The sequence below is a fragment of the Haemorhous mexicanus genome, chromosome 33 (assembly GCF_027477595.1).
Source record: "Haemorhous mexicanus isolate bHaeMex1 chromosome 33, bHaeMex1.pri, whole genome shotgun sequence".
In the NCBI taxonomy this organism is placed as follows: Eukaryota; Metazoa; Chordata; class Aves; order Passeriformes; family Fringillidae; genus Haemorhous; species Haemorhous mexicanus.
In genome coordinates, this window is record NC_082373.1 from 214865 (window position 1) to 239436 (window position 24572).

Here is a 24572-nt window from a genome sequence, read left to right on the forward strand (position 1 = left end):
GAGCTGCCCAAGCTCCCACGCTGGGCACTGGGCACCGCAGCAGGATGGGCACTGGGCACTCCTGGCTCAATTTAGGGCTTCAGCTCCAAAGTGTTCTCAGCACATCACAGCTGCCACCTTGGTCTGGGCCCAGTTAGAGACTGGGAGGAACTGGGAAGCAAAGGGCAGCTGCTGCTGGGCATGGCATGAGGTCATGGAGGGGTTTGGGTGCCTTAATCTGGGCTTGGACTGCTCACCTTGGGCCTTGGGGTGTTCTACCAGGGTTTGGGGTGCCCTACCAGGGTTTGGGGTGGCCAAACCAGGGTTTGGGATGCCCTACCAATGTCTGGGATGCTCAGCCCATGGTTTGGGGTGTTCTGCCCAGGATTTGGGATGCTCAAATGGTGGTTTGGGGTGCTCACCCAGGATTTGGGGTGCTCAGATGGTGGTTTGGGGTGCCCTACCCAGACCTTGGGGTGCTCAACCTGGGGCTTGGGGTGTTCTACTCAGGGTTTGGGGTACCCTACCTGGGTTTGGGATGTCCAGCCCTGGGCTTGGGTGCCCTACCCAGGGTTTGGGGTGCTTACCCAGGGTTTGGGGTGCTCAGCCTGTGGTTTAGGGTGCCCTACCTGAGGTTTGGGGTGTCCAGCTCTGGGCTGGGGTGCCCTACTCTGGGTTTGGGGTGCTCAGCCTGTGGTTTGGGGGGCTTACCCAGGGTTTGGGGTGCTTACCCAGGGTTTGGGGTGCTCAGCCTGTGGTGTGGGGTGCTTACCCAGGGTTTGGGGTGCTCAGCCTGGAGCTTGGGGTGCCCTAACCAGAGTTTGGGGTGGTCAGCCTCTGTTTTGGGGTGTTCTGCCTGGGGTTTGGGATGTCCAGCCCTGGGCTTGGGTGCCCTACCTGTGGTTTGGGGTGCTCAGCCTGGAGCTTGGGGTGCCCTGCCAGGGTTTGGGATGTTTAGATGGTGGTTTGGGGTGCCCTAACCAGAGTTTGGGGTGTCAGTCTGTGGTTTGGGGTGCCCTAACCAGGGCTTGGGGTGCTCAGCCTGGAGCTTGGGGTGCCTTACCTGTGGTTTGGGGTGTTCTACCCAGGATTTGGGGTATTTACCCAGAGTTTGGGGTGCTCAGCCTGTGGTTTAGGGTGCTTACCTGGGGTTTGGGGTGCTCAGCCTGTGGTTTGGGGTGCCTACCCAGGGTTTGGGGTGCTCAGCCTGTGGTTTGGGGTGCTCAGCCTGTGGTTTGGGGTGCTTACCCAGGGTTTGGGGTGCTTACCTGGGGTTTGGGGTGCTCAGCTTGTGGTTTGGGGGGCTTACCCAGGGTTTGGGGTGCTCAGCCTGTGGTTTGGGGTGCTTACCCAGGGTTTGGGGTGCTCAGCCTGTGGTTTGGGGTGCTTACCCAGGGTTTGGGGTGCCCTGTTCAGGGTCTAGAGAGCCCTGCCTGGGTTTGGGATGCCCAGCCCAGGGTGGCTCAGTCCCTACCTGCCCCAAGATGGCACAGGCACACTCCCACATCGATCACACACACAAATCATCCTTGCACACACCCCCTGCACACCTGCACACACACCCTGCACATCTGCACACACATCACACACACCTGCACACACACCCTGCACACACACACACCTGCACACCTATCACACACACCTGCACACACACCCTGCACACCCATCACACAGACCTGCACACACACATCACACAGACCTGCACAAACACACCCTGCACACACACATCCTGCACACACATCACACACACACCTGCACACACAAACAATGCCTGATCACACAGATCACACACTGTGCACACACAACTGCACACTCAAACAATGCCTGAGCACACAAATCGTGTAAACACGACCACACACATCATGCCTGCACACACAATGCGTGTGCACACGTGCCATGAAGGTGCACACATCACTCGTGAACATGTGCACACAGCTCACACCTGAGCACACATCAGACGTGCTTGCACAAACACGGCACGGGTGCCACGAGCACCCCGTGAATGCACACAGCACACCACGTGTGGTTACAGCACACCTGGTGGCACACACACAAATCACACTCGGAAACAAAGGTCAGGCAGGCTTGAACACACTCACCATGTGTGTGCACACACAAATCACACATAGAAACACAGGTCAGGCAGGCTTGAACATACTCATCATGTGTGTGCACACATCTCACACTCGGAAATCACACACAAAAATCATCTCATGTGTATCACACACACATATCATACACACACATATCTCACACTTATCACGTCACACATACAATGCACATATCTCACACTTATCACAGCCATATCATGCACATGTATCACACACAACTCACACACATCTCACACTTATCACACATATCTTACACCCATATCTCACCCATATCACACACTTATCACACACGTATCTCACCCATATCACACACGTATCACACACATATCTTGCACAGTTATCACACCCATATCACACACAAATCATACACATTTCACACTTATCACACACATCTCACACATATCTTGCACAGTTATCACATCCATATCTTACACTTATCACACACGTACCTCACACATCACACACATATATCTCACATATCTTACAGACTTATCACACATGTATCTCACACATATCTTACACCCATATCTCACCCATATCACACACTTATCACACACGTATCTCACACATCTCACCCATATCACACACGTATCTTACACATATCTTACACACTTATCACACCCATATCACACACGTATCTCACACATATCTCACCCATATCACACACTTATCACACACGTATCTTACACATATCTTACACATATCTTACACACTTATCACATCCATATCAGACAATTATCTCACCCGTATCACACACATACCTGACACATCACACGCATATGTCACATATGTCACACACCCATATCACACCCAGATCTCACAATTATCTCACCCTTATCTCACCCTTATCTCACCCATTATCTCCCCTCCCCAGCCCGGGATCCGCTCCCCCTCTCCCCCCTCCCGTCCCGTCTGCGCACGCGCGGGCTCGCCCCGCCCCCTCCCCTTTAGCCCCGCCCTTGGCCCCGCCCCCGCTCCCCCTCCCGCCGGCGCTGCGGCCGCTCCGCTCCGAGGCCGCGGCGCGTCCCCGCCATGGCCGCCCGGGCCCCCCGCTTCCCTCCGGCCCCTCCCGCCGCCCGCCGCTCCCCGCCGTTCCCCGCCGCCCTCCTGCCCGTCCTGCTCCTGCTCCTGGTCGGCCCGCTCGGCGGGGCCCGCGGTGAGTGAGCGGCGGCGCCGGACCCGGCCCGCACCGGGCACAACATGGCGGCGCCCCCGCCCCCGCCGTGAGGGGAACGGGGAGGACCGGGGAGGGGTCGTGAGGGGGAGCGAGGGACGATGGGGGGAAGCGGGAGGGAGACGATACGGGGGGTTGGGGGCAGCGGGGGAGAAGGGCCGGGGCCTGCCCGGGCCTGGGGCAGGGGGCGGCTCTGGGGCAGGGGGCGGTTGTGGGGCGGACGGGTGGGGGGTGAGGCCCAGGAGAGGTTTTAGATGGGCTTGGGGTGGGGGAAAGGGGGTGAGAGAGGAATGGGGGTGTGAGGAGGCCCTGAGGAGTTTGGGGGCGGGGAGACACAGGGGTGGGTGTTCCAGGGTGGTGAGAAGGGCTGGGGGGGGGGGGTGAGGCGAGAGGGTTGGAAGGGCCTGGTGGTGCCCCCAAGGCTGCGAGGAAGCCCCTGAGGGGTTTGGGGTGTGGATAGGTGTGGGTGTTTCCGGGTGAAGGGAAGGATTTGGGGGTAGGATCCATGGGGTTAGGGGGTCTGGAAGCAGGGGGGACTCTGAAGGCATCAAGGATGTGTGTTGGAGGTTTGGGGGGCTCGCAGGGGTGTGTGGTTTGTGTGAACCGGAGCTGGTTTGGGGCTTTCCCCCACAGAGGGGATGGGGATGTGTCAGGGAGAGGCAGCAGCAGTTGGGGCTGCGGGTGGCTCCCAGTGCCAGGGGGTCCTGCAGTGCCAGGGGATGCTCTGAAGAGGCTTGTGCTCCCCTTGGGAGTAGATCTGGGAGCCTTCAGCCTCAGGTTTTGGAAAATAACGATGGAAATTGGGATTTATGGATTTCACAGAGGATGGGCTTGGGGGTCTCAGAGGTCTTTACTGGGCTTGTCACAGAGGTGTGGATCAGCCCAAGGTGGGAAGTGCCACCATGTTGTCGTGGAAGTTCTGGAGTTTGTGGCCTCTTCCCACTGTCCTGTGGCCATGGCAGGGTGAACTTGGCAGCCCCCCATGCCCCAGAGGTGTGTTTGTACCATCCAGCCCTCTGCAATCTGCAGTTTGGGCTTTTAAGGAAACCTTTCCATACCCTGAGCTTCTGGACTGAAGCAACTGTAAATATTTGTTTGGAGGGAGGTGAGGGAGGAAGAACTCTTTGTGTCGTTTGTTTGTTCTGTGTTGATCCTTTTCCTTTCTCTGGTCTGGTTCTGCTGCTCGTTGGGGAAGAGTGAGGGGTCTCAGCTCTGGGTTTGGGAGCAGCAAGAGACCTCTGCTGCAGACCTGGGGCAAACAGAGGATCTCAGCTCCAGTTTTAGGAAGGAAATTGATTTGGGATGAAGTGGAGGAAAGACTTTCCCAGAGGAAAGACCTGACTGAGCATCTCTTGGGGACAGAGGATGGGCTGGTGGCCACTACCTCTGGTGCCCAGGGCTTGGCAGAGCAGTCCAGCTCTGTGGCCATCGGGGTGATCACTGTTGTGTAACTCAGGTACCTGTTCTGACAGGTTCCACTGTGGAATATTTTTCTCCTCCCCAACCTCTCACCGTTTGTGCTCTGCATTCCCACCTGACGGTCGGAGGGTAATAACTCTGTGTGTGTGTGTGTGTGTGTGTGTGCAGATCTGGGCTTGTTAGAGCACAGAAAATGGCTTCAAACCTCACCTGGGCAGCAGGTGAGGGTTTACCTGGGAGTTCTGGGAATTTCGGGATAGAAATGGGCTTTTGGGAGGAGAGGAGCTGTGTTTTGGTGTAACCTCAGGTAAAACCCAGCCTGACAAGGCTCCTCTGTGATAAGTGGCAGAGCAGGATCAGCTGAGACTCATGGCATGGCTGTTCTCAGGCTTTCACTTAGGTAAAAACTGGTGTTTATTAAAAAAAATCATAATTAATAAACAGGAAAAGACCAATTGACTGTACAAATCCCCTGGAAACTTGGCGACTCCCGGTGCCTTTGATTTTGGGCTCTATGAGTGACTATTGTTTCCGCTTTTATTCAGTGCAAGGTGTGAGCTCAGCCTGGGCTGGAGGGAGTTGCACTCATGGAATGAGGTGCAGAATGGCAGGAATCACCCTGGGAATTGTTCTCTGCTCCAGCAGCCATGATGCACGTTTGGTATGCCGGGGCTGCCCTCGCTATTGTGCCTCATACCAGAGATTTAACAGCTACTTATTTCGGGAAAGGCTGGGAAAACATCTGAATTTCGGCAGTGCTGGGGAGCCAGGAACCTCTGTTCCTGTGCACACAACACTCCCCCGGCCCCTTCTTTAAAAAAAAAGAAAGGAAAATAATCAAGGCTCCTTTGCAAAGGGGTGTTGCAGGTCGGCTTTGCTTGAAATAAATCCAAAACCCCCCCTGGGGAATAATTTTTGGGCAGCAGATTTTATTATTAACACCACCTGCTTCAAATATTTACCCAGTTAAATCAGGCGAACTCTGCGTGGTCCGTAAGTTATATCCTACAACTTTCCAAGAAAGCCTTTCTCTAACTGGAAATTAAAAACAGTGTCCAACAAGCATTCTTGAACTCGTCCAGCTCCTTGGCCAGACAGCTTGGGTTGTGTTTTTTTCTTTCCCCCGGATTCCCTGCCAGCAGTGGATGCTCCGGAAATGGCTGTTGCGAAAGGAGCCGAGTCAAACGTCAGTTCTCTTAGCAGCAAGCAAAGTTCACTGGGTGGTGACAGGGGGAATGTGTCCTGCCCTGAGCAGAGCAGGCAGGAATTGCTTCTCTGTTTTACAGGGATGAAATTCTGGGTGGGAGCTCCTTTGTCCTCCTTATTTAAGCCCCTGGTTCTCAGCTGCCCTGGGCTTCTCTTGTGCACCACTGTTTATTTATTTCTTTTCAGCAGAAAAAAAAAAAAAAAAAAAGCCTTCCCTGCACTTTAAATATCCTCCTCTTGATAAATTCTTGCTGCTTTTTGTGGCCTTCTTGGAAGTGTGGATTGCTGGATGTGGGAATGTTGGCTACATGTTAAACAATGTATTTCCACTCTGGAGCAGCCAATTGCCTGAGAGAAGCCAGGATGGGTCTGAAGTCTTGGAGCCTTGAGAAACCTGGGCATCAGGTGTGCAGGGTGTTCTTCCCCAGCACCAGTGTGTGTGGTCTGTTGGCTCCTAAACTGGTTTCCTGACAAGTTAAAACACAAAATAGGTGTCAGACCAGAGCCCAGAGAGGGAATGGGGAGCCATGTGTCCGTGTTCTGGGTGGAAGAGCAACAGCAGAAACATCAAGGCTTCTTCTAATTAACCTGTTAATGATGAGACTCCTGTCAATTCCTTATTTACAATTCATTCAGAAGCTCTTTTGTGTTCCTGGAGTAGATGCAGGGAAAGTTCTGCACTTTAAAGCCACATTCTTCCTACCTCCTTTTTTTTTTTCTTTTATTTTTTCTTTTTTTTTTTTTTTTTCCATTTCGTATGTTTTCTAGTCAGCCCTGCTGCCTTCACGTCAGGTCCAGCCTGTGCCAGGGGACTGCAGCCAGCTCAAAGAACTTGAGACTTTTACTTCCAACTTGAAATATCCCAGGATAATGCTTAGTTTCTGGATGACTTGCTTTAAAGTGCTTTGTTTTTCATAGTGCTTTGCAGCTAATTTTAACTCCATTTCGTGTAGCAGCAGTGGGTCCGTAGATATCATAAGCACCAGCAAGAAGCAAAACAGAGAAATGTTTTGGTCCAAAACAGGAGGAGAAACTGGAGGGGAAAAGAGATGCAGGGAGGGTGCTTGAGGTGGTGGTGCTCTACCTAGGCAAGGGCAAATCCCTGCTGGTCTCTCCAGCTCCTTAGTGAGGAAATGGGCAGTGACAGCATCCAGAGCTGGCCTAGCTTTGGATTTTGGAGGCAGTGGGTGCAGGTGACATCTGGAGAGTCACTTTGGGCTTGAATTTATCCCAGCAAGGGTGGAGGGATCCCCACTGGGGACACCAAGCAGCACAACAGTCAGGGTGAATGTAAGTATGAAGGGCCAGGAAGGTGATCAGAGGGATGGAGCACCTCTCCTGTGAGGAAAGGATGGGAAAATTGGGATTGTCCAGCCTGGAGAACAGAAGCTTTGGGCTGACCTGATTGTGGCCTTCCAGTACTTGAGGGGAGTCTGCAAGAAAGATGGAGAGAGGCTCTTTACAAGGGCCTGGAGTGCCAGGACAAGAGGGAATGGCTTCCCACTGCCAGAGGGCAGGGCTAGGTGGGATTTTGGGAAGAAATTCCTCCCTGTGAGGGTGGTGAGGCCCTGGCACAGGATGCCCAGAACAGCTGGGGCTGCCCCTTCTGTGGAAGTGTCCAAGGCCAGGTTGGATGGGGCTTGGAGCCACCTGAGATAGAGGAAGGTGTCCCTGCCCATGGCAATGGGGTGGAACAAAATGAGCTTTAAGGTCCCTTCCAACCCAAGCCATTCCAGGATTCCATGCTAATATAATGGAAAGTAAATCTTGTTTCTTTAAAGCCTTCATCAGATGGCTCAGTGTCCCCTCATCATTGCCTCTGGGAAAGGGAGCTGGTTGTTTCCTTGGAGCTCTGATCCTTTATCCAGCTGAACAAGGAGCACACAGAGACTCCTGGACACACCTGGGCTCCCTCACCACGAGGGAATGGACATTAGTCCCAAGCCTGTGTGATACAGGTTGCTCTTTATTTTGGCACAGCACAGAGCCAGACACTGACAGGTATTTCTTTCTTCCAAGCATGTTTACACACGTCCCTCTTCGTTAAAGCATCCAGAGAAGCAGCAGAGCTGCAAAGCCAATTGTTCCCCATTTCTGTTGCTAACATTATGCTGCTGCAGCATGAAACTGGTGCTCCCAGAGTGGGGCTCATTAAGTTTGGTGCTGCACAAAGACAAAATCAACTGCAGCTCCTGTTCCAGAGCCTTGGAAAGGCTCAAAGTCAGGGGAATCATTCTTCCAGCCTCGATTCAAACTGTTGAAAAAGAACAGCAGCTACAATCCCTGCAAAAAATCTGTTTATCTGGTAAATACGTGGGTGGTTATTGGCAATTTTACCAATGATCATCTTCAGGTTAATTATCCTCATACATATTGATCAGGTAGAGTTCAGCCCTGAGAAAATGGCATCTTTCTTAGGCACAGCTTTGGGAGATGCTGGAAAATGTATTCCAAAAGGTGGTTAACACCATTGCAGGAGATTCTGCTGTGAAACTTTCCCCTGTCTATCTGCAGAGACATCTTGACACATGCAACTCCGTGTGAGAATAAATACGTGCAAAATGAGCTCGGAGAGTTGCTGGGAAAGGAGGAGAAATGTTCTTTGCCTGTCAGAGCTCAGTGTTTGAGTCTCCCTGGAGCATAGAGCTCCAATCTACAGCCCCCCACCTGTTTGTTTGGATCCATTTTGGGAATTCAGGTTGCTTTTAATGGGGGGATTTGGAGGGAGAGAGCCAGCCCTTGTTTTTTTCCTCTTTTCTGTGGTCGATGCAGGGGGGTATGGATTCCTCTGTGCCCCAGCGTCCTTTCAGACCTATAATCCAGGAACCTCGTGGGGAGCAGAAGCAGCTCTTGGGCTTGAAGGAGTCAAACCATGGGCTGGGCTAGTTGAGGATCGAGGAGAGGTCACTCAGCACTGCCAATAAATATTTTTTTGTTTGTTTATTGTCAGCGCTGAGTGTTCTCTCAGGTTTTGGGGAAGAGCAGTGAGGCCCAGCCTCGGATCGAATCACAGCAAGGTTTGCTCCAACCTGCTCCATCCCTCCAGTGAGAACAAAGCTTTTCATGCACAGGATCTGCAGCTGAACGTTGGGCTTGTTCAGGCAGTGTCTCTGAAGGGCTGGGCTGGGCTCTGGGTGTCGGGGTGGGGAGCAGATCGAGCGGGCTCTGCTCCAGCTCCGGCTCCGCTCGCACCTTCCCCGCAGCCGCATCCCCGGCGCCCCGCGAGGGGGGAATGCACCTCCCGGCTCTGGGAACTGCTCTTTGTTTCCCTTCACCCCATCTATTTCCTTCAGCCCAGGCAGGTTTTTTATTAAGTAGATTATATGTTTGGCTCAATAGGAGCTTTTCTTCCCCAAGGAAAAAGAATGCTGTTGGCATGAAAAATCCTTTTATCCACTCCTGTCTCCTGCTTTGCCCCGGCTGCTCTCAGAGCACCCAAGAGATACCAGAGGGGGGCTCTCCTTCCCTGCCCACCTTCTGTCCCCCACCCAAGGCAAACAACAGTTGCTTTTTCCTGGCTTCTCATTAGTTTCTGATAGAAGAATTTGCCTTTCTGGTTAAGCAGACTGGAGTTACTGGACCCGCATGAGTTGCTCTGTAATTCTCCTCTTTGCCAGGAGCTTCCCAGTGAGCCCCGGTGCAGACAGGCCTTTCCTCCCTGGCACACACAGAAAATTGGAGAGTTCCTGCCTGCAGCTTGAAGGTTCTGGCCAACAATACCTGGAAAGCCCCTCAAGGGTCTCTGCTCAGAGGTGGAAAGAAGGACAGTGTGTGCTGAAGGCTCCATTCTCTTTGTTCTAGCTGCTCTCTGACCGTGGGGATTTTTGAGGTGCAAACATAAGAATTAAAGTTGAAAAAGAGCATTTGTCTCAGAGGGGGAGCAGGGTGAGGTGGAGCCTTGGGCCATCCCCCTCCTTTAGCAGGAAATTTTGGCTTTCTGCACAGAACAGATAAGGATCTCACTCTGTCTCCAGGCTGGGGCTCTGGTATCATACCTTGCAGGTAAACTGATTTTTTTTGTTGTTGTTGTTTTTTAATCCTACAAATGAGACTGAGCAGACATGACCTGCTTCTCTGCTTTCCCTCTCAAAGGCATGCTCAGTTTCAGGCCAGATAATTCACTCAGAAGTTTACAAAACCAGTTTTATTAGTGCATTGAAGTGTTTTGTTTGCTTTGTAGCTTCTGGAAGCAAAAACTGCCACAGCCTAAATCTTGGAATTGAGACCTCAAAAATGAGTCTAACAGGAACAAAGTTCAGTTTTGTTGTATCTAAATCAAACTGAAAAGAACCTACACAGTGAAATGTGTGTGGGTTAAATGTTTTTAATTTGTACCTCGAGCTTTTGATAAGTAATAAGGGAGATACTTTAAAAGACCATTTCCTTTTAAGTAGACATGAAGGCAGGAATGTGCCCTGGGTGCTCTTTGCCATCTCAGATTTTCATAAAATCTCCTTTATCACCAACCTTTGTTCCCCCAAGTGTATGTATTTTTCAGAATTGTCTTTTCTGCACTCTGCTGACCATGGGAAAACACTGATCTTGGAGCTATTTGAAGTGCATGTTAGTGGAGGGTTTTTTTCCTTTCATTATAACATTTCCTCTCAAAATCTTCAGAATCTGTGGATGTTCTCCACCCTTCTCAACACAGATCAGTCTGTCCTGTCTGTTTTCTGTCCTGTGTCCCTTTTCTCTGGACTGTGCTGAGCACCTGGTAGGAAGTTCCCTTTGCTTGTGATGCTTTCTAAAGGTGTCTCACTCAACAGCTCTTCAGCTTTTGATCCCAGAGTTACAGAATTGTGAAATATCCTGAGTTGGATAGGGCCCACCAGGATCATCCAGTCCAATACCTGGTCTTGTGGAGACATCCCAAAATCCCACCCTGTGCATCCCTGAGAGCGGTGTCCAAACACTCCTGGCAGCCTCAGGGCTGTGGCCATTCCCTGGGGAGCCTGGGCAGTGCCCAGCACCCTCTGGGGGAAGAACCTTTCCCTGTACCCATCCTAAACCTCTCCTGACACAGCTCCAGCCCTTCAGCCCTTCCCTTGGCTCTTGTCACTGGCTTTCCACTGCAGTTTTGAATCTGTTGATTCCAAATTAACCAGCACCCCCATTGAGCCCATCTGAAACAGCTCACAACAGCAGCTGGAAAAGGAGGAGCAGAGTCCAGAGAGAATTAAGTGAATAGTAATGCAATTACCCTGATTGATTTACCCAGGTCTCTGGGATAAGGGCTAATGGGTCTCTTCCTCCTAAAGGAACCCTGAGTACATCAGGACCAGCTTGTTTTTCATTAAGCTTAGGGTAACATGGCCCCACACACAAGTGTTGAGGGTGATTTTGTGTGTGACTTTACACTGAGAGGATTTAGATCAGCCTGGACAGAGTTAACTGTGGCACTTGTATCTTTTAAAACCCTTCTTCACTCCCTCCCTACCTGAAAGCCCATTTCTGCAGCGGGTAAGGACATGTTTTGGATTCCCTCTGGGAAGGCTGGGAGAGCTGATGAAAGCTGCTGAAAACCCAGCGTGCTGCTAAACAAGCCCCACCCTTCTTCTTGACATTGTTGGATTTCTCTTTGTTCCCAAGGATGGCAAGGCCTGGGGATTTGCTTACAGTTTTCAGGCAGCTTGAGAAAAGTACAATGACAGCTGGGAGGTGGAAAAATGTGGGAATCTGCCTCAGAGTTTCTCCTTCTCTTTATCCAAATAATCTTCATGGAGAGCAGGCAAAAAGCCAGGAATTTATTTGACCCAAGGTAGTGTCTCGGATCAGGAAAGCAGTTATTAAATGAGTGGCTGATCTAGCTGGGTGTGCACGCTTGGCTCGTGCAGTCACTTGGGACTGGGTTTGCTTTGGCCTCTGCCAGCTGCTCCTTGTCTCCCTGAGCTGGGGTGGTCATCCCTGGCCAGCCCAGATGAGGCAGCTCCAGGGAGCCTGGACACTCAGCCCAGGTGGAATCAGCTCAGTCAGTTGCAGGAATTGGTTTTTAGGTTGAGTCTGACCCGAGGTGGGGCTGGGAGAGGATCTTGGTCAGATCTTGCCCGGTTTGCAGGCATGACTTGGGTCATGGCTGGTGGGGATTGCAACAGGGGCAGGCAAAGGGCTGCCTGGACAGGCACCTCCTGGAAAGGCTCCTCTGCCTCCCCAGTCTGTTTCATGCCGAAATTGGATTCTTGCAGGTCTGGAATACTGAGTATGACTTGTGCTGTTTGCAGAGCCGGTTCTTCCAGAGCTTGAGAGCGGCTCTTGAAATGGAGAATTTAAAGAAGGTTTCCTCTCGTTTGAGCTTTTGCTGTCTGTGGGTTTTAAGGAGTTGATCTTGTTTTGATTTCAGCTTTGACATGTCTGTGCTCTGACTGCAAACAAGCCAACTCCACGTGTGAGACGGACGGCGCCTGCATGGTCTCAGTCTTCAACCTGGATGGTGTCAAACACCACGTTCGGACCTGCATTCCTGAGGCAAAATTGATTCCTGCTGGGAAACCCTTCTATTGTCTGAGTTCAGAGGATCTGCGTAATACTCACTGCTGCTACTCCGATTTTTGCAACAAAATTGATTTAATGGTTCCCAGCGGTAAGTAGAGAGTCAGATAAATCATGTGTTTGAAGTGGGAGGAGAGGAGCTGTCTGTTTGGGATTGGGAATTTGGAGTTCTCAGCCCTGTTTTCACTTCTTCCCTTCAGTTGCTGCATGAATTTGAGCGCTGGGTTTGTTTCCTTCGTCTGTAAAGTGGAAATAACAAACTACTTCAAATTCAAATGGGAATGTGTGTGTTCCCTTTGTCACTGAGCTGGCCCTGCCTTTATCAGCTGGTGTTGCTTCCCTTCCAAGACTCCAAATCTTTTCAGTGCTGAGCAGAAGTAGAGGAGCATTGCAGCAGCTTCAGAGCAAAGTGTGTGGGGAGGAAGGTGCCTGTGTTCAGAACACATGCAGGGGAAGCAGCCCTGCCTCTGAGTGAGGGTGTGGGAAACTTCTGCTTCTCATCCCTGGGACAGAGAGGGCATGTGGTGCTTCCTCACACCTCCTACTTTCTGTTTTGGGCTGGTTTTTAGTGGGTGCTGGGAAGACTGCAGAGTCATTTTCCTTGGGAGCAGTGGAGAGGTCTTATCTGTGCTTAAAACAACAAATAATTGTCTTCAGGTACAAGTTCGCTGGTTGTTACAGGGCAAAAGGGAAAGAGGGAGCAGGGAGCCCTGGCCAACTGGTTGAGTTCAAATGAAAGGTGAACTGCAGACTGTTCTGGAAAGTCAGCCCAGAACACACTCCTGTCTAAGAGAGTGAATGAGCAGCCCATAATCCCTGATCCCACAAAACTTCTTTTTGGGGTTTCAGCTGCATTTTACCTGCCTGACAATCAGCCTCACCTTAACACTGTCGTTTGTTGTCCCCAAGCTAAAATTGTCCAGGCTCTGAGAGAGCAGTAAAACACTCAAAAGTCCTCAAAGCAATGATAATCTTCTCAAAATGTCTGTTTTTCTCCTCCCTTTCCTCCCAAGGACACCTGAAAGACAACGAGCCCCCATCGAGCTGGGGCCCGGTGGAGCTGGTGGCGGTGATTGCCGGGCCCGTCTTCCTCGTGTTCGTCGTCATGATCATCGTGGTCTTCGTGTTCCACCACCACCAACGGGTCTATCACAACCGCCAGAGGCTGGACATGGAAGATCCTTCTTGTGAAATGTGCCTTTCCAAGGACAAGACCTTGCAAGATCTGGTCTATGATCTCTCCACCTCCGGCTCTGGCTCAGGTATTGCGAGATGGTGGGACGTGACCAGTGAGAACTTGCAGTTGTCTCTTTGGGCTAGTGGTTGCCACAGCAGTGAGGCTGCTGCCTCAGAGCCTGTTCAGGGGGTCTGTCATGAGGAACTTGAAGGGATGTTTAAATACAGTCTCATGTCTGTTCAGGTAGGAGCAATAGTTAAACTCCTCCTTAACTGCGAGAGCAAAGAGCTGCATCTGTTCCTAGGTTAGCCTTGAATCAGGGTTTGGGTTAGCAACAGCCATTAACTGCTAACCTGTGTGTTGTTGGCTTTCAGAGGAGAATGCAGTATGTCAACTGCATCAAAGCTGCAGGAAAATGTGGGAGATCCCAGCAGATCAACATTTCACAGTGCAAATAGTGCATTTGCACAGCCCATTTCATCCCAAAGAACCCTTGGGTCTTCCCAGGTGGAGGATGTACAGTGTTTGCTTCTGTAGCACTTGAAAGGAATCCCCAGAATAGATGGAAAGTCACTGTTTAGTGGTGGCTTTGAGCTAGGAAGGTAGTTGGGTTAAAGAATATAAGGGACTCTGCAGCAGATGGAAACTGTAGGAAAATCCACAGAGGCAGAGAACGTCACAGCCTGATATTTGACCAGGGAATAAACCTTCAGCAGCACATCTGCTGCTATATGTGAAATATTTGGGAGCTTTTCTGTGCATGCTGTAGGCAGGTAAGCTCTGTGCTTTCTGTAAGCAATAGCAGTGATGTTGGGACTCCTTAAGATAAATTCGGGGGATTTCTGCTTTTAGCAGAAACTGACTTCAATTTCCATTCTTTGCACATTGAGGATGCAGTTCCCTTCATCTGTCATGGAGCAGAACTTCCCCAACTGCTTCATGCTGGATCTCTGCTTCAAAGCAAAATGCAGATGCTGTCCAAGCAGTGGCACATTCCACACAGGAGCTGCCACCATTCCCTGGTTTGGGTCTTGCTCAGGCTCCCAGTTATTATCAAATGCAGAGCCTGCTGGATTTGAGGACATTTTTCAGCCTCTGGGGTTTCAGGAGGTTTTTTGCTACCACAGTGTAGGAATGTGCCCCCTGTTGACAGAGTGACCAAACTGTCCTTAGTCTCTTTAAAAAGGAGAAAAGCCCAGTCGTTTCTTTCCTCAATTAGCAAAGAAAACACCTCATAGAACCTGAGGGACTTCACCTCAAACTTAAGGACAGTCAATTGGACAGGAGCCAAAAAGTCCCACCTGAGCAATTCACTAGAAAAAGAAGAGGGCAAAGGAACTAATTGCTTTTGTGAGGTGTTTTACCAGGAGCAAGAACCTCTTGCCCTAACTCAGTTTTTCTCTGTAAAGAGTTTTGGTTTTTTGCCTTTTATTAAAACTTTTCTGTTTCCAACACTGGCACAGAAGCCATCCTGCTGATTTTATGCCCTCTGAAGTAGCTGAGCTATCTCAAAAGTGTATAAATCTCCAAAAGCTTACAAAACCTGGCTCGAAGAGACCCTTATATCAGTGGAGTTTGTTTTTATCCCCCCTCTTGCACCTAGCTCAGGTTTTCTCTATAAGGAGCTTTCTTATTTTGCCTTTTATTAAAACTTTTCTGTTCCCAACACTACCACAGAAGCCATCCTGCTGATTTTATGCCTTCTAAGGTGGCTGAGTGTGAAATAGATCTCCAAGAGCTTATGAGACCTGGCTTATATCACCCCAGGGATTGATTCCTTCCATTCCTTGTCCCCAGGCTTGCCTCTGTTTGTGCAGCGGACCGTGGCTCGGACGATTGTCCTTCAGGAGATCATTGGCAAGGGCCGCTTTGGGGAGGTGTGGCGGGGCAGGTGGCGTGGGGGTGACGTGGCTGTGAAGATCTTCTCGTCACGTGAGGAGCGTTCGTGGTTCAGGGAGGCAGAGATCTATCAAACAGTGATGCTGAGGCACGAGAATATCCTGGGATTCATTGCTGCAGATAACAAAGGTAAGAGGTGCCTCAAGCCTAGAGCAGAAGCTTCACCACTGTGCAGCCAGTTCCTGTGCCTCACCACCCTTTCCAAGAAGTTTTCTCTATTTTCCAATCTAAACCTTTCCTGGTGTGACTTGAGGCCATTTCCTCTGGTCCTGTTGCTTGTTACCCCACCTGGCTCCATCCTCCTGTCAAGAAGTTGATCAGAGTGAGAAGGTCCCCCCTGAGCCTCCTTTTCTTCAGGTGGAGCCCTGCAGCTCCCTCAGCTGCTCCTCAGAAGTTATCCACACCCTTCCCCAGCTCAACTGCCCATCTCTGGTTGCATTCCAGCACCTCCATGTCTTTCTTGTCATGGGGGACTAAAGCTGATTAAGTCATCTTCTCTGGGTCTCTACACTGCCCAAAACTACTCCAAGACTCGAGCAGTTGCCTCACCAGTGCCTGGCACTGGAGGAAGGTCACTGCTCTAGTCCTGCTGGCCATGCTATGGCTGATTTGAGCCATTTCTTACTTGTCCCTATCAAGCTACAGCCTTACCCAGCAGCTCTGCTCTGTCCCAAAAACGTGTGGGATGCTCAGTGGCCATCCCTGCTCTGGATCTGCCTGAGCTCCATCTCTTTCCTGTTGCAGATAATGGGACGTGGACTCAGCTGTGGCTCGTCTCTGACTACCACGAGCACGGGTCTCTCTTTGACTACCTGAATCGCTACACGGTGACTATCGAGGGCATGATCAAGCTCGCCCTGTCTGCTGCCAGCGGGCTGGCCCACCTGCACATGGAGATCGTGGGCACTCAGGGTAAAAGCTAAATTGGGAAAGGCGTTGGGAATTCTTGAGGGGAGGATAGAGCGGGATTGCTGAAGGGAGCTGCTGTGCTGTGCAGCAAACCCTGCCTGAGTCAGCCCAGCTTCATCTGGTGGTTATCGAGCAGAAATAGAGCGATTGCTTTGGCTGGCTGCGAAGTGGGTTAACCTGGCGCTCGCTCCCAGGAGTTATATCACCATTTCACATCCCATCCTAAAATTGGCGCTGCCTGGGTGGGATGTGAGCACAGGCAGAAGCAGAATCACAAACTCCTGACGTCGGCCCCTATGCTGGGATGTGGAGTTTACATCCCTCTTGAGGCCTCTGAGTGCCACTGCATCAGTGGTGCCTCCAAAACACAGAATCACAGAATCGTGAGGTCGGAAGAGACCTCTAAGATCAAGTTCAACCTGTGCCCTAACACCTCAACCAGACTATAGCACCAAGTGCCATGTCCAGTCTTTTTTAAACACATCCAGAGATGGTGATTCTGCCACCTCCCTGGGAAGAGCATTCCAGTACGATTGGAGCTTTTCCCTGCTCTGTTCCTTAGGAACCTAAACAGGAAAAAGTGTTGCAACAGCGGGTTTAACGCCCTGAAATCCGGTTCTGCCTCTGTGCCAGTTCAACAAATGGATTTCCCCAGCTTGACCCTTGCTGCTTTTTATTTTGCTCTGCTAGGAAAACCTGGGATTGCTCACAGAGACCTGAAATCCAAGAATATTTTGGTGAAGAAGAACGGCACGTGTGCCATCGCTGACCTCGGCCTGGCCGTCCGGCACGACTCCGTCACGGACACCATCGACATCGCCCCGAACCAAAGGGTTGGAACCAAACGGTAGGAAAATGCACTTGGGTGGCTGGAAATGCCTGAACTCTGGCTTGAGCACTGGGGGAATTCTCTCAATTTAGCATTTCCCAGGGTCTTGCAGCGTCAGTTTTGTGCCTGGGTTGATGCCAAAGGAATGTTCCAGGTGTCACCACCCTGTAAGGTGTAGGCCAGCCATGTGAACCTGGCATAGGAGCTCAATGAATACATGGCAACAAGCTTGGCCTCACTAAAGTCTTTGGGACCTTCTGGTGGGAGCCCGATGTAGTTTTGGAACATTTCTGCCTCTTTTCCCAGCTTGCTGTTGTTCTTGAGTTATTTTTTTCACTCTCTTAGATCACAGGGCCCAGTTCTGTTCTGGTGCCAAGCAGAGCTTTTTCTGCTGGGAAGTGCTGTGTGGGAAAACCAATCATTTACTGGATTCCAGAGAATTCCCTCTCAGAATGAAAATATTTTTCCTTTCTCTGTGCAGATACATGGCCCCAGAAGTCTTGGATGAAACCATCAACATGAAGCATTTTGATTCATTTAAATGTGCTGATATCTACGCCTTGGGCTTGGTCTACTGGGAGATTGCCCGAAGGTGCAACGCAGGAGGTAAATGTCCTTTGTGTGCCTGGGCCAGTGGCCATGCTGCTCCTGGGTCTCCCAACCTTGGGGTTCCATTCATCAGGAGGAGCGAGGTTTGATCAGGTTTGGGAGGTTTGAGAGAGAGCAGGGCATGGGAGCACATGTCCCTGTGAGTTGCCACCAAGGGAGGTAACAGAAGTGACCCATGACTGCTGCAGAGCCCAGCCAGTGTTGGGTCAAGGCTGTTGGTGCTCCCAGTGGTGGCTGATGTTCCTTTGGATGGATTTTCAGGAAATGGTGGTGCTGATTGGGGGGGACTCCCCCAGATCAGTATGTCTTGGCACGTGCAGCTGCAGCATCATCCCACGTGTGTGACTGTCCCACTGCCGTGGAGATTCAGTGACCCTGGTGCCTTGCTGGGAGGTGTTGATCCCAGCCTGCTGACTCTGTTCCAGTTTAGGCAGCTGCATTTTATTTCCCTGAATTTTTCTTGTTAACTCCAATTCCAGATTCTTCATTTCTGTTTTAAATAACTGCAAAGTGTTGACGCATCTCAGCAGTGAGTCATGGAGCCCAAACCTCTATCCGTCTGTCTTTAGCAAGCACAGTGGCCATGGTCCCTGTTCCCAGGAATTTGATTTTTCCCTGCTCTGCCTTTCAGGTATCCATGAGGAGTATCAGCTTCCCTACTATGACCTTGTGCCCTCTGATCCTTCGATTGAGGAGATGAGGAAGGTTGTGTGTGACCAGAAATTGCGGCCAAACATCCCAAACTGGTGGCAGAGCTATGAGGTGAGGCCTGCTTTCATCTCCATGTCCCCTTCCTCTCCTGTGAGGAAAGGCTGAGAGAAGTGGGATTGTCCAGCGTGGAGAACAGAAGTTTTGGGGTGACCTGATTGTGGCCCTGCAGTATTTGGAGGAAGTCTGCAAGAAAGAGGGGGGAGAATCTTTCCACACTGTGGTGAGGCCCTGGTACAGGTTGCCCAGAGAAGCTGGGGCTGCCTCTTCCCTGGAAGTGTCCAGGGCCAGGCTGGACAGAGCTTAGAGCAGCCTGGGATAGTGGAAGGTGTCCCTGCCCATGGCAGGGCATGGAGTGAGATGGGCTTTAGGGTCTCTTCCAACTCAAACCATTCCATGACTCCCCGAGGATAAGGTAACAAGTTCTGTAAGGTGTGCTCTGATTCTGGGGGATGTGGAGGCTGTGTCAGTGCCCAGGCAGAGCAGCAGCCTGGCAGACCCACGTGGGCTCAGGGGATGAGCAGAGCACTGACATTTGCTGTTGTTTCCTGGCCAGGCACTACGGGTGATGGGCAAGATGATGCGAGAGTGCTGGTATGCCAACGGAGCAGCTCGGCTCACTGCCCTCCGCATCAAGAAAACCCTCTCCCAGCTCAGTGTCCAGGAAGATGTGAAAATTTAGGCTCTGAGCCTCAGCAGGAGGAAACTGCACAGGAGCTGCTGTGCTAGAGTAGACATGTGATGGAGGCCTACCTCGTGTTTCAGCCCAACCTACTGCTACAACCAGACAGCGGGACCTGCAGGCTGCTAGGCAGGGGGACGGAGCCTACGGAACCGCTCTCTTCCCTGCTTGGGTATGAAACAATCCAAAACCTTTTGTGATCACCTCCTGAGAGCGTGGAGACTTGAGAGGGACTTCACCCGAGGGAACTCAGCCATGATCGTAACTCTTTGTTCCTTTAAAGGAAATCCCTGTAAAGTTCAGTGTGCGTTGAGCACCCATTGGTGGGGTCGGAGCCAGCCCCGGGTGCTCGGTGCCGGGAGTGGGAAGGGAAAGGGAAGGTTTTTCTTGCCGTACTCTCGAGGATTTTTCCAGGGACTGGCACGTTAATGCAGAAAAAGCAAAACAAATGGTGCTCTCTTCCAAGAGGCTGAGCCGGAACAGTTGATCAGCTTCACAACAACCGTTCTCCCTCCTTTTCTTAAGCTTGAAAAAGTCCAGCTCGGCGCCCTGACGGCCGTCGGGGCGCCCCGGTGTCTGCATGCGCGAGGTGCGCGTGTCCCTGTGCCTGGTCATCTCCTCCATAGCCGTGCGGTGTCTCTGCCTGTGGGTGGCTCATCTCTGTCCGTGCTTCCTGTGCATGTGCAAATCTCGAGTGTCCCGTTTGTGAGCTGTTGCTGGTGCTCTCCGTGCTGAGTCGTGAGCCTCGTGGAGCTTGGACAGGCTGCTGCAGAGCGGATCCCCGGCTCCCCGATGGGCGCCGCGGCCGTGCCGACTCCGCCGCCGGCTGCCACAACGTCCCATCAGGTTGCCTCACTGCCACCCCTTCCCTTTTTTTTAAGGTGAAACAAATAAGGAACTGAGAATCACTCCTGGAATCCAGGTTTTTTTGTCTTGAGCCCCTGGGGTTTGTAATTCTGGGTAGCAGGGAGCTGAGTTGTGTCAGAGGCGCTGTGGGGAATGCAGGACTCAGTTCTCCTGGGAACACAATTCCCAACTCCAGCACCCAGACAGATTCCTGGGAGCCTGGTGATGCAGCAGTGCAGGCTGGGGACAGAGTGGCTGGACAGGCAGAAAGGGGCCTGGGGGTGCTGGTTGGTAGCTGAGTGAACATGAGCCAGCAGTGTGCCCAGGTGGCCAAGGAGGCCAATGGCTCCTGGCCTGGGTCAGGAGTGGTGTGGCCAGCAGGAGCAGGGAGCTCATCCTGCCCCTGTGCTCAGCACTGGTGAGGGCACACCTCGAGTGCTGTGTCCAGCTCTGGACCCTCAGGTTGGGAAGGATGCAAGGAGGAGGGCAGAGAGGCTGGAGAGGGGCTGGGAACACAAACCCTGTGAGGAACCACTGAGGGAGCTGGGGGTGCTCAGCCTGGAGAAAAGGAGGCTCAGGGGTGCCCTCATCAGTCTCTACAACTCCCTGAAAGGTGGCTGTTCTCAGGTGGGGTTGGTCTCTGCTCCCAGGCAGTGCAGACAGAACAAGAGGACACAGCCTTAAGCTGCTCCAGGGGAAGTTTAGTTTGGAAATCAGAAAAAAGTTCTTCACTGAAAGAATGGGTGCTGGAATCATCTGCCCAGGGAGGTGCAGGAGTCACTGTCCCTGAACATGTTTGAAAAAGGACTGGGCATGGCCCTAGGGCCATGTTTAGTTGATGAGGAGGTGTTAGGTTAGGTCATAGGTTGGACTCGATGATCTCAAAGGTCTTTTCCAGCCTGGCTCATTCTGTGATTCTGTGATCTGAGTTCTGGGGGTGCTCTGCACCTCCCAGAGGCGCTGGGCAGGGTCTGACAGCAGGTGTGGGTTGGGAAATCAACATCCATCTTTTTAATATAGGTGTATAAATATCTCCTAATGTGGAAGTGGCTGTGTCTCAGTGTGGGGTGGGGGGATCTGCATGGGTTTTCTTTTGATTCAAGGCCGAATCCAGGTGAGGGAGAGGTGGGGTGACTACAGAGACTCTGGAAGTGAGAGCTGTGGCTGCCCTGATGACTCTGGCAGTCAGGAAGATCTGTGGTGTGGAGGTCAGGTCAGTGTCTGCAGTAGAGAACTCTGAAGCCATAACTTTTAACTGGAGTGGTTTTGATTATTATTTTTTTAATTATTATTGTTATTATTATTATTATTATTGTTGTTGTTTTCTGGGAGGGTCTGGATTTTAACTTTTTTGAATATTGTTAATTCTTTCTAAGAGCAGAAAAACAATCTCTAATTATTACCTCTTGACCTGTTGGTTTGTAAAGAAATCACTGCAAAAAAAAAAAAAAAAAAAAAAAGCGGAAAAAAACCAAATGCACAGCTCGATTTACACTGGAACTGTTTCTACTCTGACCTTGCTCCTGCTCTCAAAGGTGAGGTTTCATCTCTGCTCTGGCTGCCAGGGTTGTCTTTATTTCAGTCCCTCTGTTCTTGCTGTCTGTGTCCCTGTCCGTGTGTCCCTGTCCCCCGATTCCCTGTGTGTCCATGACCTTGTACAAAGTGAGGACTGTGGGGTTTGGATGGTGTAGGAGCCGTTTTGCACCCCCCAAGGAGTTTTTGGCAGCGTGGATCTGCCCTGGGAGCAGGGCTGGGGGTCCCTGTCCCCTCCCAGCTTGTCCTGAGTCACATCTCAGCCAGAGCTTCCCAGCTGCACGTGTCCCTTAAACTGCGCTTAGGAGCCAAGAGGGCACTTGCAAGCCCCAAATACAGGTTTAGCCCAACTAAACCTGGACTTAAAAGCTGAGGGGGGCACTTGCAAGCCCCAAATGTCAGTTTAGCCCAGTTAAACCTGCACTAAGAAGCTGAGAGGGGCACTTGCAAGCCCCAAATGCAGGTTTAGCCCAGCTAAACCTGGACTTAGAAGCCAAGGGGGCACTTGCAAGCCCCAAATGTCAGTTTAACCCAGTTAAACCTGGACTTAGAAACCAAGGGGGCACTTGCAAGCCCTAAATGTTGGTTTAACCAAATTGAACCTGCACTTCGAAGCCAAGGGGGGCTCTTGGAAGCCCTAAATGTCAGTTTAGCCCAGTCAAACCTGCATTTAGGAGCCAAGGGGGGTGCCTGCAAGCCCTCAATGCAGGTTTAACCCAGTTCAACCTGGACTCAAAAGCTGAGAGGGGCACCTAAATGTCAGTGTAGCCCAGTTAAACCTGCGCTTGGAAGCCCTAAATGTCGGTTTAACCCAGTTAAACCTGGACTTAGAAGCCGAGCGGGGCACTGAGGACTCCCAGGCCGTTGGAACAGGCCGGGCTGGGAGCTGGGGCAGGCAGGAGGGGCCGGGGCACAGCTACAGGCCCTGCAGGCCCCCCTTGGCTCTCCCATCCCGGCCCCCACAGCTCTGAACTCGCACTGAACTCGCCCCCTCCAACTGTAGCCACACTGCACCTGCCTCAGCTCCGAACCAAACGGGTCAGGAAAAGGCGAGGGCAAGGTCCCTTCCAGCAGGATTTTAGGGGAAATCTTCAGGAGAGATGGGGAGAAGCCAGCGGGATCCATCCGCGGCAGGAGCTAACGCTGACCATGTAGCATTTACACAGCACTTTTTTCATGCAAATCGGTGCCCGGGGGCGCCAGTGCTTGCCGAGCTGTCGGAGCACGTGGGAATTGCTGTTTTGCCTCCAAAAAGTTGCAGCGGCTCTGGGAAAAAGGAGCAAAAACTGCATTCCAGGCAGTTCCGTGCAGGACAAGGTGGCGGGGGTCCATCGGTACGTGGCTGCAGGACAGAACTCTTGGTACTTCTCTGCCCCTTTTTGATTTGTTTGGTTTTGTACATTTTCTTAGCAAAGGACTGTAAGAAAATAGCCACTTAGCCACTTTACCTCTTCAGTATGCAATTGTACATACGGTGTAAGATAGGAAATCTTTTGTTTAATATAAAACCAGGCTGTCGATTTCTGCTGTACATTATTAAAAGTTTGTTTTATTCATGTGAGGTGTTGCAATCTCAGTTTGCTGGGAGGGGTGGGAATTGCAGGGCACAGCTCAGTCCCTCAGAGAGGTCCCTCCCAGCTAAAAGAATCTCTTTAGGAATCCTGATCAAAACATTTTAATGTTGAATATTCCCAATTTTAGTGAATATGAAGCTTCCAACACCCACCAAGCACTCGGGAGGAACCACCAGCATAGTGGAGGAGAGACAAAGAGGTGGCAGGTGGGGTTTTCCACCCTCTGAACTTTGGGTTCCCACTCTGGGACCAGGCACAGAGCAGGAGGGGTCACAGAGAATGAATAAATAAATAAATACCCTGGAGATCCCCTCGGAGCATCCCTGGGGGTGTGGGGGGTACAGTGGGCACCTCCCTGGAGCATCTCCGAGTCTCCACATGGACCCACAGCTTCAAGGAAAGATAAATCCCACAGCAAACTACAAAATCCTGTTTGCTCCGAGGGTACATGGTGCTGCATGAACTGCAGCATTAATTCCTTAATTAGAGCCTCCTGCAAATGAGTTGTGAGCGGATCAAGGGAAAATCTGCCGAGGCCTGGGGTCCCCCCGGGCTCAGACAAGGTGGGGAGGGGGAGGCACCATCTGGGCTTGTCCTCCCTCGTGCCCAGCTTTGTCTGAAGCTCCTGCTGTGGTCCCCAGGGAAATCCAGCCCCATCCTGCAGACGTGGGCAGCAGTGGGATCAGAGCATGGGGAATTTTAAACAAAACCTGTCTCCTCCTCTAGGAGATGGACTGGGAAAACAGTCTGGGGTGGCTGCAGCCGAGTGGCCGAGCCATTACTGAATTTTGGGAACGAGATGGGGTGTTCCTCGTCATTCCCGGTGGTTTGGTGACTCAGGGTGGGTGGTGGGCTCAATCCCATCCTTTCCCCGGCACTTCCAGCCCAGAGCAGCTCTGCTCCTGCAGCAAACTTGTCTCCTGGTAACCCCAGGCCGGGCTGTGGGCGGGAGGTTTGGGTGGAACGCCAGCGGGATTGTTACGATCTTCATTTTTTTTGGCAAATTTTAAACAAACATTTGGGCAAAGCTCTCAACTCCAGCTGGAAAATTCCCGCTGCCTCCCGCCGGGGCGCAGCCAGGAGCTGCCGGAGCCGCGCGACGTGTCCGCAGCAGCCACCGCGGCTGCCTCCGGGAATTGTTCTTCCCTCCGTGTCCCGGCTCAGCGCGGCTCAGATCGTGCAGGAGCAGCTTAAATCCCGCTGGGAGCCGGCCCGGGGGCCGGGGCCACCCCTGCCCCAGCTCCTGCCTCCCTTTAAATCCCAAATGCGGCTTTGGTGGCCCGGGGGTGACGCGGCGGCAGCTGGCGGGGAGCAGCAGAGCCCTGCATTGCTTCTGCTCTCGGAAACCCCTCGGTTTCTCCCCAAATCATCGCTGAGATGGTCCTTGGATCCCTCCTGGGCGCCCCACGGCGCCTCCCGTGATATTCCCAC

The 24572-nt window shown here is 51.8% G+C and overlaps 1 protein-coding gene across 1 annotated transcript; it reads left to right on the top strand.

Moving 5' to 3' along the window:
- The first annotated feature begins 3087 nt into the window (after positions 1-3087).
- On the top strand, positions 3088-23123 carry ACVR1B (activin A receptor type 1B). The gene is made up of 9 exons (XM_059871953.1): positions 3088-3246; positions 12227-12466; positions 13389-13637; positions 15350-15580; positions 16196-16363; positions 17051-17207; positions 17671-17795; positions 18430-18560; positions 19063-23123. The coding sequence occupies exons 1-9, from the start codon at positions 3123-3125 to the stop codon at positions 19186-19188; spliced, it is 1551 nt and encodes a 516-aa protein (XP_059727936.1). The 5' UTR covers positions 3088-3122; the 3' UTR covers positions 19189-23123.
- Positions 23124-24572: the final 1449 nt, after the last annotated feature.

Excerpts from the sequence above, each read along its gene's own strand:
- ACVR1B (XM_059871953.1), top strand. The coding sequence starts at position 3,123 with ATGGCCGCCCGGGCCCCCCGCTTCCCTCCGGCCCCTCCCGCCGCCCGC. Across the intron at positions 13,638-15,349 it reads CACCTCCGGCTCTGGCTCAG|GCTTGCCTCTGTTTGTGCAG; the intron begins GTATTGCGAGAT and ends CCTTGTCCCCAG. Across the intron at positions 16,364-17,050 it reads GGAGATCGTGGGCACTCAGG|GAAAACCTGGGATTGCTCAC; the intron begins GTAAAAGCTAAA and ends TTGCTCTGCTAG.